The 13,246-nt window shown below is 40.7% G+C and overlaps 1 protein-coding gene across 1 annotated transcript in view; it reads left to right on the forward strand.

Moving 5' to 3' along the window:
* The first annotated feature begins 402 nt into the window (after positions 1-402).
* dpy19l3 (dpy-19 like C-mannosyltransferase 3) overlaps positions 403-13,246 on the forward strand; it is a 29,091-nt gene continuing 16,247 nt past the window's right edge. The window contains exons 1-9 of the mRNA XM_061705162.1: positions 403-555; positions 857-1,009; positions 1,754-1,881; positions 8,210-8,300; positions 10,002-10,123; positions 10,900-11,045; positions 11,843-11,966; positions 12,046-12,180; positions 12,776-12,907. Coding sequence (XP_061561146.1) covers positions 868-1,009; positions 1,754-1,881; positions 8,210-8,300; positions 10,002-10,123; positions 10,900-11,045; positions 11,843-11,966; positions 12,046-12,180; positions 12,776-12,907 — 1,020 coding nt within the window. The 5' untranslated portion in view covers positions 403-555; positions 857-867. The remainder of the gene's footprint in view (positions 556-856; positions 1,010-1,753; positions 1,882-8,209; positions 8,301-10,001; positions 10,124-10,899; positions 11,046-11,842; positions 11,967-12,045; positions 12,181-12,775; positions 12,908-13,246) is intronic.

Genomic DNA, 13,246 nt, shown 5'->3' on the forward strand with positions numbered 1-13,246 from the left:
CACCACATCGCATAAGAGCTGCTCATCACTGCTAACTAAATGAACATGTTAATTTAACAGGATAAACATATGAATTAACACCTCATTTACAGTACGACGTAACACTTTTATGAGTTATTAAATTTTTTTCGGACGAGAAAAAGGCTTTTTATCGTTTTGACAGCTCCTGTCCCTGTTAGTCGCCGTGCACAGCCATGACGGCGACTAACGAAGATACTGTCGCATGTAAAATGTAGTTTAAAAGCTTGAATGAACACTATTGTGGACGGTAAGGTACGTTTTAATACATGTAATTCTGGACATAAATCAATTCTGATAACTAGTTGTGGGTAAAATTATATTTTAGAACACCGTTTCTTTTAATTTGAAGGCGAGAACCTTTCAAGTTCCGGCGTGGCGACTCAATCGAACCCCGAGCGGCGAAAAGCCAGCAAAAGCGATGAATGGGGAATGAAGGAGCCGTGGAGCTAACCAAGCTGGGCAGAGAGGAGACGAAGACCGCCTGAGTGGACATTCTTCCGGCAGAGGTTTGAACGGTTGCCGTTGGTTTCCCCGGTGTGTGCGCTTTTGTTTTTATATCGAAGGCGCGCGGCGGCGCCACAATACTCGCCAAAAATCACAACATTGTTACTTTATTCGTTATTATAAACCACATACAAGAGTTAAGGTCAATCGTTTATTGTAAATATGTATTTTAATGTAGATTTAATCTCGTTTATTGGCGTTTCCCACCCAATCTTAAGCAACCCTGTCATCCTATAGATCAAAAATCAGATGAGAAAACAAACACAAGATGGCGTCTTTGTTTACATTGTGTGTGCGCATGCGCGATGACTCCTGCTCTGCGGCCACGCAGGGCCGCGCGTCATGGCAGCCCTGCGCCAGAGGAAGGGCAGCCGGGGTAAGGAGCCCCCACAGAGCCCCCATGCAGACTCTCAGCCTCAGCAGCGCCACCAGGCCAACTGTTGCTCCCGGCATCATCGTCATCACCATGACGACCTCCTGCAGGGTGAGTTTCAGGTCCACACCCGAACGAACGCTTGTACCCACCCGGCTAGAGTCACCCCCCTCCCCCCCAAAAAAAAGCCAAAGAAAAATTATTCTGTTATATTTAGTAAAAAAATAAAAAACGAATTTAATTACATAATTGGTTCATTTATTATGTCCTGTAAATAGTAACAGAAAACCATTTTATGTATATATATATATATATATATATATATATATATACACAGTACATTTAAAATGTTACTTCAATTTGATCAGATAGTGAATTTAATTTAAATAAACATGAGTAAAATATTTTTACACCTGTAGTACGTAATCAATTTTACATACACAGTACTTTCTAATGTCTTTTTTTAAGTAATTGGTTAAAATATTTATTGTGAACAATAAAATAAAAAAATCTAATATGTACATACAGAGTACATTTAACATATTTTCCATGTATTTTATTACATAAACAGTTAAACTATTTGGTGTCAGTAATAAAGTAAAAATTAATCCTTTATTAAGCCATTTCTTTTTCATTTGAAAAAATAAATAAATAAATAAATAAATAAAATACATTCAACATGTTTTTAAAATTTGTATTCAAGAATTGATTGATTACAATCAGATTAATTACAAATGGTACAATTTAAATGTGACAATTTATTACTTTATTATGAACTTTTGAGTAATATGTTGGCCCGGTCTCTGAAAGAGAGTTTCCTGTTCGTGAAGCTCATGCACGTATGCACACCCGCAGGTGATTGGTCGTGGAGGTGTATCGTGTGGACATCGATGGGCTGGTCGGTGTCGGTGGGTCTGGGCCTGCTGTGCTGCATGTACATGGCCACGCTGCACGAGAACGACCTGTGGTTCTCCAACATCAAGGTAAACCGCAGGCCTCTGCGGATTATTTCCACTCCTTCTGTTTAATTCTGTTGTGCGAGGTACATTTTATCATGAATAACCGCCGAGCGAAGTGGTCGCGTTAATGATATGGCACTTTTTTTTTTTTCCCCCTTTACTCGGTGGATTATTTCCAGTTGTGGGGTTTCATTTTGATTGTTTAAAGTGGAGATTATTACGAGCAATTACATTACCATTACGTTAATCATATATCCTATCCTCACATTAAGTGCCATTGATTTATTTTTATTTTTTTCACCGTCAGGATTATTTCTGATGTGCAAGGTGCAAGTTATCACAGGACGAGACGTCATATTACCGTAATTCACATTTATACTGGTCAACTGGAATCCGGCTGTTTACTGCCACCGATGAATACATTTGTCAAGTAAATTCTTCAACGGGTAGGCGTGGAAGAGGGTCTTGCCCAGGTCGTCTGTAAAATTCAGGTTTGTAAACCACTGTAATTGTTCATCAGTGCTAATTGTTCATGTCTCCCTGATGTGCAGATTTATGAGAACAGTTTCCCAGCATCACCTCTAAGTGTCGCCAAAGCACCAAAAGCTGCAGAAACGTGCGTATGCCAGCCATGCAGTTGGCGTGAGGCACCGCACATTTCCACGGTCATGTCACTCTTGGTACATCTGAACTTTGCCGTGAAAAAGAACGGATGCCACAGTTTTGTGCGTGCGCAGCTTTTGTACACGGGGCCCCAGGTCTGCTTGACACATGCAAGCCTTCACTCTGGATATGTTCTTCAGAGGGTAGAAGGCAGTTTTAGTAATTGATTTGACATGACTGTTGAAAGTCAGGTCGGAATCTTATCAGAACACCAAGGTTTTGGACTTGGTCTTTGGTTTTTAAAGAGAGTGACTCCAGGTATTTACGAACAGCAAATCTCTTTTCTTTATTGCCAAAAACAATTATTGAAGAACAAATTGGCTCATTCAGTTATTTATCGGTTTTAGACAGTGACACAACACCTCAATTGAACTGTAGTCATCTGGAGACACTGCTAGATATAACCGTGTGTCATCTGCATAGCTATGATAGTCAAAATTAAAGTTCTGAAGAATTTGACCCAAGGGTAGCATATACAGGCTGAACAGGAGGGGTCCAAGAACAGACCCTTGAGGGACCCCATAGGTCATTGCTATTCAATGAGATTGAGCACTTCCAATGGTTACAAATTAACTCCTTTCCTCCAGGTAGGACCTGAACCATTTCAGGACTGTTCCATTTAGTCCTACCCACATTTCCAGCCTGTTCAGCAGTATATTATGATATACCGTATCAAAAGCCGCACTGAGGTCCAACAAGACCAGAATTGACACCTTTCCCGAGTCAGTATTCAACCTTATATCATTTAGCACTTTGATAAGAGCAGATTCTGCACTGTGATGAGTTCGGAAACCTGATTGAAATTTGTCAAAAGGTCCATTTAAGTTCAAGAAATTGCTGAGTTGATTAAAAATAACTTTCTCAACAATCTTGACGACGAAAGGGAGATTTGAGATGGGTCTATAGCTTGCTAAAATGGAAGCGTCCAGCGTTCTATTTTTTAGTGGCAAATAAAAATGGCAGCTACTTTAAGAGCTTTAGGAAACAAGCCTGACTGAAGTCAGCAATTGATTATTTGCTGCAAATCAGCGAGCACAGACTTTGCAATATCTTTGAAAAAGTTAGACGGTATTGAGTCAAGACAGCTCGTTGATGGTGCCAGCTGCTGAACCGTTTATTCTCCAGTTTTTTTGGTCAATTGTATCAAATTCTGACATGGTAACAGAGTTTTTCCTGGGTGGCTTCAGCTGTAATATCATTTTATTGTTTTGCTGATTTGAGCTCATATTTAACCTGATGGATTGTATTTTTTCACTAAAATAACAAGCAAATTCAGTGCATTTATTATTTGTTAGGCGTTCTGGAGCTATCTGATTCGGGGGAGTTGTGAGCTTTTCAAACCACAGCAACCAGAGTATGAATATTGTTGAAGTTCTTACTGATGATTTCAGAAAAGTGTTCCTGTCTAGCCCTGACTAACGCTTGGTTAAAATTACAAAGATTTATTTCTGTAGAGGTCATAGTCAGTTTGGAGTTTAGTTTTTCTCCACTTACGTTCTGCTTTCCTCCACTTTGATTTCGAGCTCTTTACCACCATTGTGATCCTCCACCGTGTTTGAGGTCGCCTCAAGATGGTCCTAGTTTTAATAGGAGCGACAGCATTCGTGACATTTGAGATTTTACAGGCGAAATTATCCAAAAGTTCAGCAACTGTCTCAGCATTCCCGGTTTGTGGCACAGCAACGGTCTCCATAAACTTAGTGGCGGTACTCTCATTTATGTACCTTTTGATGATTAAAACAACCCAACCCATGTTGTACTGCTGATTACAAAAGAAGCGAAAGCTCGAAAAACTTTTTGTCTGGTTCCAGAAAAGTCTGCTTAGTGCTTATGCTGTCACAGAACACAGTATTTTGTTAGTCTTGGAAAAGATCAGTCCAAATACTGACGGCTGACAATACAAGGAAACTGCTTTGAAAACCGACTTGCAGGCAATTGTGTAATCGTGTGACTGACACACAATAATAGATCGCGGCAGATAATGAGCAACACCAGCTAACACAGCTAGCAGTTAGCATTTCAAATCACAGGTATTTTTCCTTTTGCATCACAACTAATGACTACAGCTACCAGTTTGCCTTTCATATCCCAGCTATCTTTGCTTTAGTGCTTTAGCTAACACAGCTGCCGTGTGTCTTTTTTATTTTTTAAAACAAATTCTACACCAATTTTTGATCTGTATGACATGTGTTTATGTGTTCAGAGCCTTCTGTGAGATCACACCAGCGAGAACAAATTAATCCGAAATGGAAAAAAAGAGGTATTATTGCACCAAAACCTGAGATTGTTTGGGTTTATAGCACTGACAAAGTGTTGCCACGGCGACTGCGTGTTTGGGACTGACATCATCATTGGCAGTGCACTGTGTTCTGCACACGCACTCAAATAAGACTTTTTCTTTCATTTTTTTTTCTTTTCTTTTTTTTTTTTCACAAATCTCAGACTTCCAACACGTTCTGTATGCAAGTTCCACTGCAGTCAAATCCTTTAAAGGTTTTCATGTAAAAATGTCCAGTAAATTCTCTGTTACTTTTTAACCTAAAAAAAAAAAAAGAATCCACATGTTTATGAAATTTACACTCACACTCTCATAGGACATGAGGTTTCCAAGCGGGATAAGAAGGAAAAGGGCTGGAAAGTTAATCAATGATTCTTAATTTTAAGCGGGGAATTTCATCAGAAATATTTTTTAGTGACTAATATCTTCAGTTGGGGTCCAAAGTGTTTGGCGGGAAGTTTTCAATGTCCTCCGGGAAGGATAAATCCAAAGTGATGAGCTTACCCGATATGGTGCGCTTCCATCCACGTTGCATTGAGTCACCTCTGTCTTGAATGCATTGTGTTTGTTAGTGAGCAGGATTACGCAAAACCACCTTGTTACTTGGCAGGTGATCTTGTGACCCGAGGACTCTGACATCATTGGCGAACAGATTACCTTTTCCGTTACGCGGGAGCTGGTTAGTGTGAAGCCGAAAACGGAATTTGGAAAAGCCTTTTGAAGTTTTCTTGATTGCGTACGAAGGAAATGACAAACGAAATGGGAGAAAACAAACAGTGTTCATGTGGACTTGATCGACAAGTAAATTCAGATAATTGGTCGATTAAGACTTTTGATGTAATTATCCAGACCCTTTGAAACAAGATCCACATGCAAACCCAAATTGTAAAAGGATGAGGGGCAATAAAGATGAAGCGTGCTTGGACGCTCCTGCTGCTTCTCGTCCCGTCAGCGTTAACTCATGCGCAAGTCCAAATACCCACCAGGTGCTCTGCGGAAAACAGTCTCCTGTTTATTTTTTTTCTTTTTCCTTCCTAACCAAAATGAAGCAGCGCAGTTTGGCCAATCCAAGTGTAAAGACTTCCAAGTTGGGTGATGGCAGCCAGCTTCAACTTGAAACCTGCATGTTTTTTTTATTTGTTTTTTTTTTAAGTCATGTAAGCCCTGTTTTTAACTTGGCTACACGTGCACATTCCCATCTTTTTACTGGTTTCGGGGTTTCACTTTTCATTCTGGCACGAGCACGAACATTCAGTCCCTGTAACCAGTTTGACCTGCAACCACGAAATTGTCTATCATGAATATTGAATTGTGGGAAAAGTAACATCTTTTGGAACGTGAAAAATATTATAATATATAAGTCCTGAGAGAGCTGAACATTTTCACAGTGTACCGATACTAGACAAGTACTCCGATATTGATATGACATATTTTCATTATCCTACTGAAAAAGGCTAAGGGTGCTTGCTACAAGCTGTTTATAAGTTTGTCCAGTAAAGTATTTATCGTATTTTTCTGTATAAAGAACAAAAGTCAGACAAGTGTGCTGCTGTAGTAGTACTTTATTCAGCCACCTCACTGGAAGTTTACTGTGTGAATATGTCACCGAAAAAAAGAGAATTAAATACTGTACAGTATATTTAAGCACCAACAAGGTCAAGTAAACCACAGAATTTCGTCGAATGAAAGAGATAGCTTAATGCTAATGGTATCATTTCAGTATTGGTATTGAGGCACATTTTGCAGGTGTAGTAGCTTAGTCCGAATGTTGGTATTATGACAACACTATGTTGGAATGGTTTGACGAGAATAATAATGAAGTAAATAATTTAGAATCCAGCGTAACATCTCGGCGTTCACGCGATCAGCACATTGCGATTCGTTTGGAGCAACTTCTACTGTGTGGCGGTCGGATCCAAGTGCTCAGCGCTGGACTCGCATTGGTCAAGTGTGAAGTCATGTCCACGTGGGTCGCAACAGTGAGTTAATTTCAGACGCAGCTGGAGGACACATCCACAAGTGCTCTGACATTCCCAAACAGTCCCCGACTCACTCCCTCGTTCCCTCCCACCATTATCCCGTCCTATGCGTATAAAAGGTCAGTAGCAGTGCACTCGCTTCCCACTTTTCCAACCTCGTCTTACATTTGGTCCTCTGGCAGACCTCCTTATTTTTACCCCGTGTTTGGGCCTTTCGAGACCCCCGAGGAACCCTGAAGAGGTTCAAATTCTGTGCTAACAAGGCTCGTGGAGATCTAAGCCCTGCTGCTTTTCTCCAGGGGGGTGGGAAAGAAGAAGACGAAGGATCGTAAAAGAGCTGCTCGTTTCCTGAAAGAACGCTTTGGCGCGTTTCCTTTGCCAAGGTCTTGGGAAGCTAAATGATTTGGAGCCACTTGAAAGACGCCTCTACCGCGACTCTTACATTCACTCCAGATGGATTTGGATCTCTTCTATTGATCATTTTACCTTGGTGATGGAGCTACGCAAACGGCGCCGTGGTACGACCAGGTCCACCCAGGATGAAGAGGAAGAGGAGCAGGGGGGTCCCGGATCCGGCTCCCTAGCCTGGTGTTGGAGGTGGCGGTGGACTGTTGCCACGGCGACGGGGCTGGCGACGGCCGGCATGCTGGCTCTGACGCAAGCCTACTGTGTCAACGCCTTACACGAGAACCTGCTGTGGTTCGCACAGCTCACGGTAGCGCTCAACAGCCCTTCTATTAACCGGGAAAACTCCTAAAATCTAAAGTTTGACCATTGGAAGTCCTACCAAATGTGTGACTTTTTTCTAAGAAGCATATTTATTTTCTGCAATATGTCAGATTTTTCGTGAAACATTTTTTAAATCTGGAAAATGTATCATTTTTCTGTTCTTTTTTTTTTTTTTTTTTTTTTTAATTCTGGAAATGTTCTCTCCTAAAAGCATTTTACAAAATCGTGGAAAATAAAACCTTTTTCAAAAATATAAAGAAAGATTCTGTAAAATGTGTGACTTTTCTATGAAATATATTTTTTTAAATCTGGAAAATGACTTTTCCATATTTTTTTTAAATTCTGGAAAATGTATGACTTTTAAAACATTTGAAAATGATTTGGAAAATGTATGACCTAAAAATAATAAATATGGAAAATACACTAAGAATTTTTTACAAATATTTAATTTTTTTTTTTTTAAATGTATGGCTTTTCTCGTAAATATAGACCAGTAAAAGCACCTTAAAGGCGTAATGCTAAAATGCCCCTTCCACATCTAATTTCTTAACAAAATGTAATCTTAACTTTGATAACATCGTATGGTTGGTATGATTATCACCATATCAGTCTTCTTTTGGAATAAACCAAAGAATAAGCAAATCTGTGATGCTGTGATGAAGTCCTCTGATGTGTATCACAGGGCATTTTGTTTATGTTTCAGGAGGTGGAGCGTGAGATCTCCTTCCGGACCGAGTGTGGACTCTACTACTCGTACTACAAGCAATTGTTGAACGCTCCATCCATACAGGAAGGTACACCTGAAATGTTGAATCTATGCTAGCATGCTAACTTGAAGCTAACATTAGCAAAAAAAAAAAAAAAAAAAACTTTGCTCTGTTCAGTTTACGTTTACGGTCTCAATTTATGACCCAGATTGTGATTTATTTCTGTCTCTTGTTAACAGTAAAAACAAACCATTTGTTTTCCCATTTGATCCCCTTTTTTTTTTTTTTTTTTTTTTTATTAATTTTTTTTATTTCCCTGGATGCTAGCGTGCTAACTTGAGGCTAACATTAGCAAATTTATCCTTGGTTTGTTTTTGTAAAGTTAACTTTCTTAAATGTCATCAGGGTTGCGTGATTTTCCTTCTTCTGATGAAGTAAAAACACGTATCACAAACAAAACAAGCTTGTTAGACTAACTGTCCTGATGATGTTAGCAAGACAAACTTCACTGTGACCAATGATTTCCTGTGAGGATGCTAACTTAATACCGTTGGTGTTGATGTACACTTTTTAAGCTTCATTTCTTTTAGCGTGGAGACAAAACCCAAGTGTTCATGTTTAAGTGTCAAAATAATTGAACTCTGGTCTGAAATAAATTAGCCGAGTGTGCTATTTTAGCTAATCCAGCTAAAGCTAGTAGATCCTGCTACCAGGTTGAAGTCAACTGTTGGGTTCAAATGCTAAATACATGTTGGTATTAAATCAGGACCAAAAATCACATCATCAATTTACATCATCATTTTCCTGCTTGCTAACATGCTAACTTGAAGCTAACATTAGCAAATGTACAAGTCACTTTTTTTTGCGAGAACTGAAAATATTTATGGTCAGGGGTGCACTGTCCGTCTTTTGTTGAAAGTAAAAACTAGTAAAGCTAGTTGACTTATTTTTGTTCTTACTTTTCCAGATTATGTTAGCAAGTAACTTTAGCATTAGCTTGGCTACACCATGGCCTCCATTTTCCAACCCAAAGTGAACAATTTTGATGCACATGGGTGCAATGACTGCTTGTTCCCATCATCATGAAAATTCCTTGTTTACCACAATTTTCCACCACGGTGGCTAATCAACCAACTTGACGCGTGTATAACAATGAAGTCACTGAAATAAAGGAGGACGTGTTTGGCTAATGAAGGAATATTTAGAGAACGAGGGAGAGATAAAGTGAAGCGTGTGGGTGGAAACGTAGACGCTGTTTATGGAAAATACGGCCGGTTGCTCCGGCGGATCAAGCAGCTGTCGGGATTTGGATGACGTCCGCGGCCCAAAGTCGCACGTTTGGCATCAGACGATGTTTCAATCACAGCAAACATGTTGTAATCATTTCCAGGCCCTCGGGCCTGTTTGGAATAATTACACCATGCAGCATGGGTGCAGAATCATTCCGGATCATTGGGCTAGCGCTGATAATTCCGGAAGATCATCGGAACGACTGTGGCGCACTGTAGTTGCAAGTGGACAGAGATTTGAAGGAAATGACTGAATTGAACCTAAAATGGCCTTTTCAAAGCAACATGGAAAACCTCCTGTGTCTTTTCGGGCATGGCTTCTTGAGACTTGTTTGTGGGTCTACACCAAATGTTTATGTTGCTTAGTGAAACTGGATTCAGGGGCTGCATTTCCAGGGCTCTGGAAAATAGACCCTAAAATGGCCACTTCAAAACAAAATAGTTTTGTAGTTTAAATTCCATAAATGTATATTGTTTTATTTGTTTTTGCTGCGCTTAGGATTTTCTGAGTTGATTCACGATAACTTGACGGAGTCTAAGCGGACCATCAACCTCCTGCAGAGGATGAACATCTACCAGGAGGTCTTCCTCAGTGTTCTTTACAGGCTGCTGCCCATACAGGTAACACACACATGCGCACACGTGCACACGCACACACGCAACTCAAATTGTGAGTGAGACGGGATGCTCGGCATATGGTAGGATGTGCGCTTACCTCCATTTTGCGACAGCTGAAGCTTGCTGGCACCTCGGAAATTCAACCAAGCGACGACAGCTCGTAACCCAGAAAAAGCTACGGCGCTCGTAAGTCGCTGTAATTAAAAATGGTCAAAAATTGAGTGAGCATTTTCAAAAAATTGGTGAACATTTAATCTGTCGGTTATTTTTTTGCCATTAATCACTGAATCGGATAAAAAATATTTTAGAATTTACATCCCTTTATTCAGTAACAGGACATCATTTTAAATTGATAGTGCAGAAAGTGTAAAAACACAAATCGATTACGATTCAGGTACTGGTTTGGTCTGTAACGTCAGAAAAAAAAGCAAAAAAAATGTTAATCTTTGTTTTCCAAAGTGTAAGCTGATGTTTGTAATCGGTCTGCTTTCATGGAGGACTAAAGCAATCTGTGACTATTTACTGTTGAGAGGCTGAAATTCCAAGGATTTGAACAATGTGAAATTAAACAAGGTCTCTAAATGATTAATCGATTATCAAAATGGTTGTCAATTAATTTGATAATGAATTTGCTGTCGATTAATCGATTAATTTGTACACCTCAAAAATTTGGGTTATGATGATCGTGACAATTTTGGTCATGATGAGTGTGTTCATGATCGTGACAAATGTGATCATTGTAATCACAATGATTTCGGTGCGCTTGTGTTGTTTTGCAGTCCTACCTGGAGCCCATGTACTTCTACATCTACAGCGTGTTCTCGCTGCAGGCGGTGTACGTGATGGCGCTGTACCTGACAGCGTGGCTCCTGTCCGGCTCATGGGTGGCCGGCGCGCTGGCCGCCGTCTGGTACATCCTCAACAGGTGGGTGTCGACAACGCATCCAGATGCTAAGCTAACGTAGCGTAGAGGTCACAGAGCAAAAATTGAAGATGTCGAGGAGCAACCCCACTAGCTTACTTTTTCAATCATTCCAATGATACGTTAGCCTCTTAGCCTCATTAGCTTAGCCGACTTGCTAGTGCCACTTTAAGTAGCCCTCATGTTAGTAGCTTAATGTTAGCATTGCGGTGAACCAGCGAACAACAGCACAGCATTTCTTAACAGATAATACAATAGTCATGCTTTTTTATAATTTTATTTTTGACACTTAATTCGCTGTGTGGAACAGCTAAATTTGATCTCGAATCTGCATACATCTGGATTATTTTTTACCACGGAGCTTGATCTTGAATTTGCTATTTCCTGGGATAAGTTTGATTTTTGAGGGACTCAAGTGAGTATGCGGACAGCCACCTAGTGTTATCCAAAGCCTACGTTTATCTGGCTTAGTTTTGGGTTAGGGTTTCAAACGAAGGTAAGGTTTCAGGTCAGAGTTAGGGAATCAATCTGCAGAGTTAGTGTTTCAAGTTAAAGTGTCAAGTCGGGGTTACGGTTTCAAATGAAGGCTTTAGTATATGTTTCGGACTTCACAGTAGGGTTTTTAAGCCAGGGTCAGTCAGTCCCGCGCATCAATAGCTTTATCCAGAGCCTGTATTTAGCTGGGTTAGTTTAGATTTTTTTTCAAGGTTAACATGTGACTATGGGAACGACCAAGTGTGTGGTCATGTTCAGATGCTAATGATGCTAACAAGGAAGACAAATTCCACAATTGTTTGCAGGGTGGACACGACTCGTGTGGAGTTCACCATCTCGCTGAGAGAGAACTGGTCTTTGCCCTTCCTGGCGCTGCAGGTTTCCGCCATCACATGCTACCTGAGGCCTCAGCTGGGCACCTTGCAGCAGGTGCGCGCATACTAACTTGAGTTAGCTCATAGCTGTGTTAGCATTAAGCCTTTGCGTGTGTTTGTGTTCCACTCTGCAGAAGGTGATGGTGTGGCTGATGTACGTGTGCAGCTTGTGCTTCTGTGTGACTTGGCAATTCAACCAGTTCATCTTTCTGGTTCAGGCCCTCGTTGTCTACACGCTGGATTGTGTGGACGTGCTCACCACCGCACAGGTTTGACCACCAGGACTCCCGATATTCCCGTGAACCATAAAATGCAATGGTAGAGTAGAGAATGGTCGTTTGGCCTTAGCGCATTCACTGGCACACATGATAATCGCAACACTTGATACTCACGCTTGATCTCTGCTCAACGATGTGTTGAACACACATGCGTCTCTATGTTGGCGGCTTGCGAGTTAAGCTAAACGAAGCTAGCGAGCGTGAAAGGCTCCAACGTACACTGAGAGGCAAGTCACACGTACGCAGCCATATAAGGTTTGCCGTGCGTAAATCCAATGCGTTATTTCCTAGTATCGATACAATTGACCGATGACCTTTTAAAACGATTTTAAATCGATAGATTTTGTCCGAAAGGCAAACAGATCGATGCAGTTGTATTGTAAGAATGTAAATCGATACATCAATGTAGTGACAGAATCGTTACACCCCTTATACTACAGTATACAATGCTATACTGCACTATACTATTTCATGTTCATTTACGGCCCTCCTGTGACTGCATGGTGACCTTTTCCCAAGCCTTGGTCAAGTTCCGCTCTGTTTGAGTATTTTTTTTAAAAACATTGATTTATCCATTTTTTTTCAGGTGACCACACTGTATTTGGTCCAAGTGAGCGCTCTGCTGAGCGTGTGGCTCCTGCAGTTCTTCAACGCCATGATCCTGGGCTCCTTGGTGCTCAGCTTCATCGTGGCGGCCCTCATCGTGCGTCATTTTCACGTGCGTACACACACACACACACACACACACACACAGACACACACACACACACAGCACAAGATGGATGTGGTGCCTGGCCCGCGTGGCTTTGTTTAAGCCGCTGATAATTCCACTTTGTGAGCTGAAGACATATTTCTTCGTCAAGTCTTAATGTAATTTATTCCATTCTGATCTTATCACAACGACAATTACGAAGATATTTACTGTGACAGCGAGATGTAGGAAGGCTCTAAATCATTTATGTCTATATGCTAAGTTACTAGATGAAAATAGAAAAAAAATGTGTGTGGTAGAGTTAGGGGGGCAAAAAGTGGTCATTCATTTTGTTCCCAGATGTGC

The sequence above is a fragment of the Phycodurus eques genome, chromosome 2 (genome assembly GCF_024500275.1).
Source record: "Phycodurus eques isolate BA_2022a chromosome 2, UOR_Pequ_1.1, whole genome shotgun sequence".
Lineage (NCBI taxonomy): Eukaryota > Metazoa > Chordata > Actinopteri > Syngnathiformes > Syngnathidae > Phycodurus > Phycodurus eques.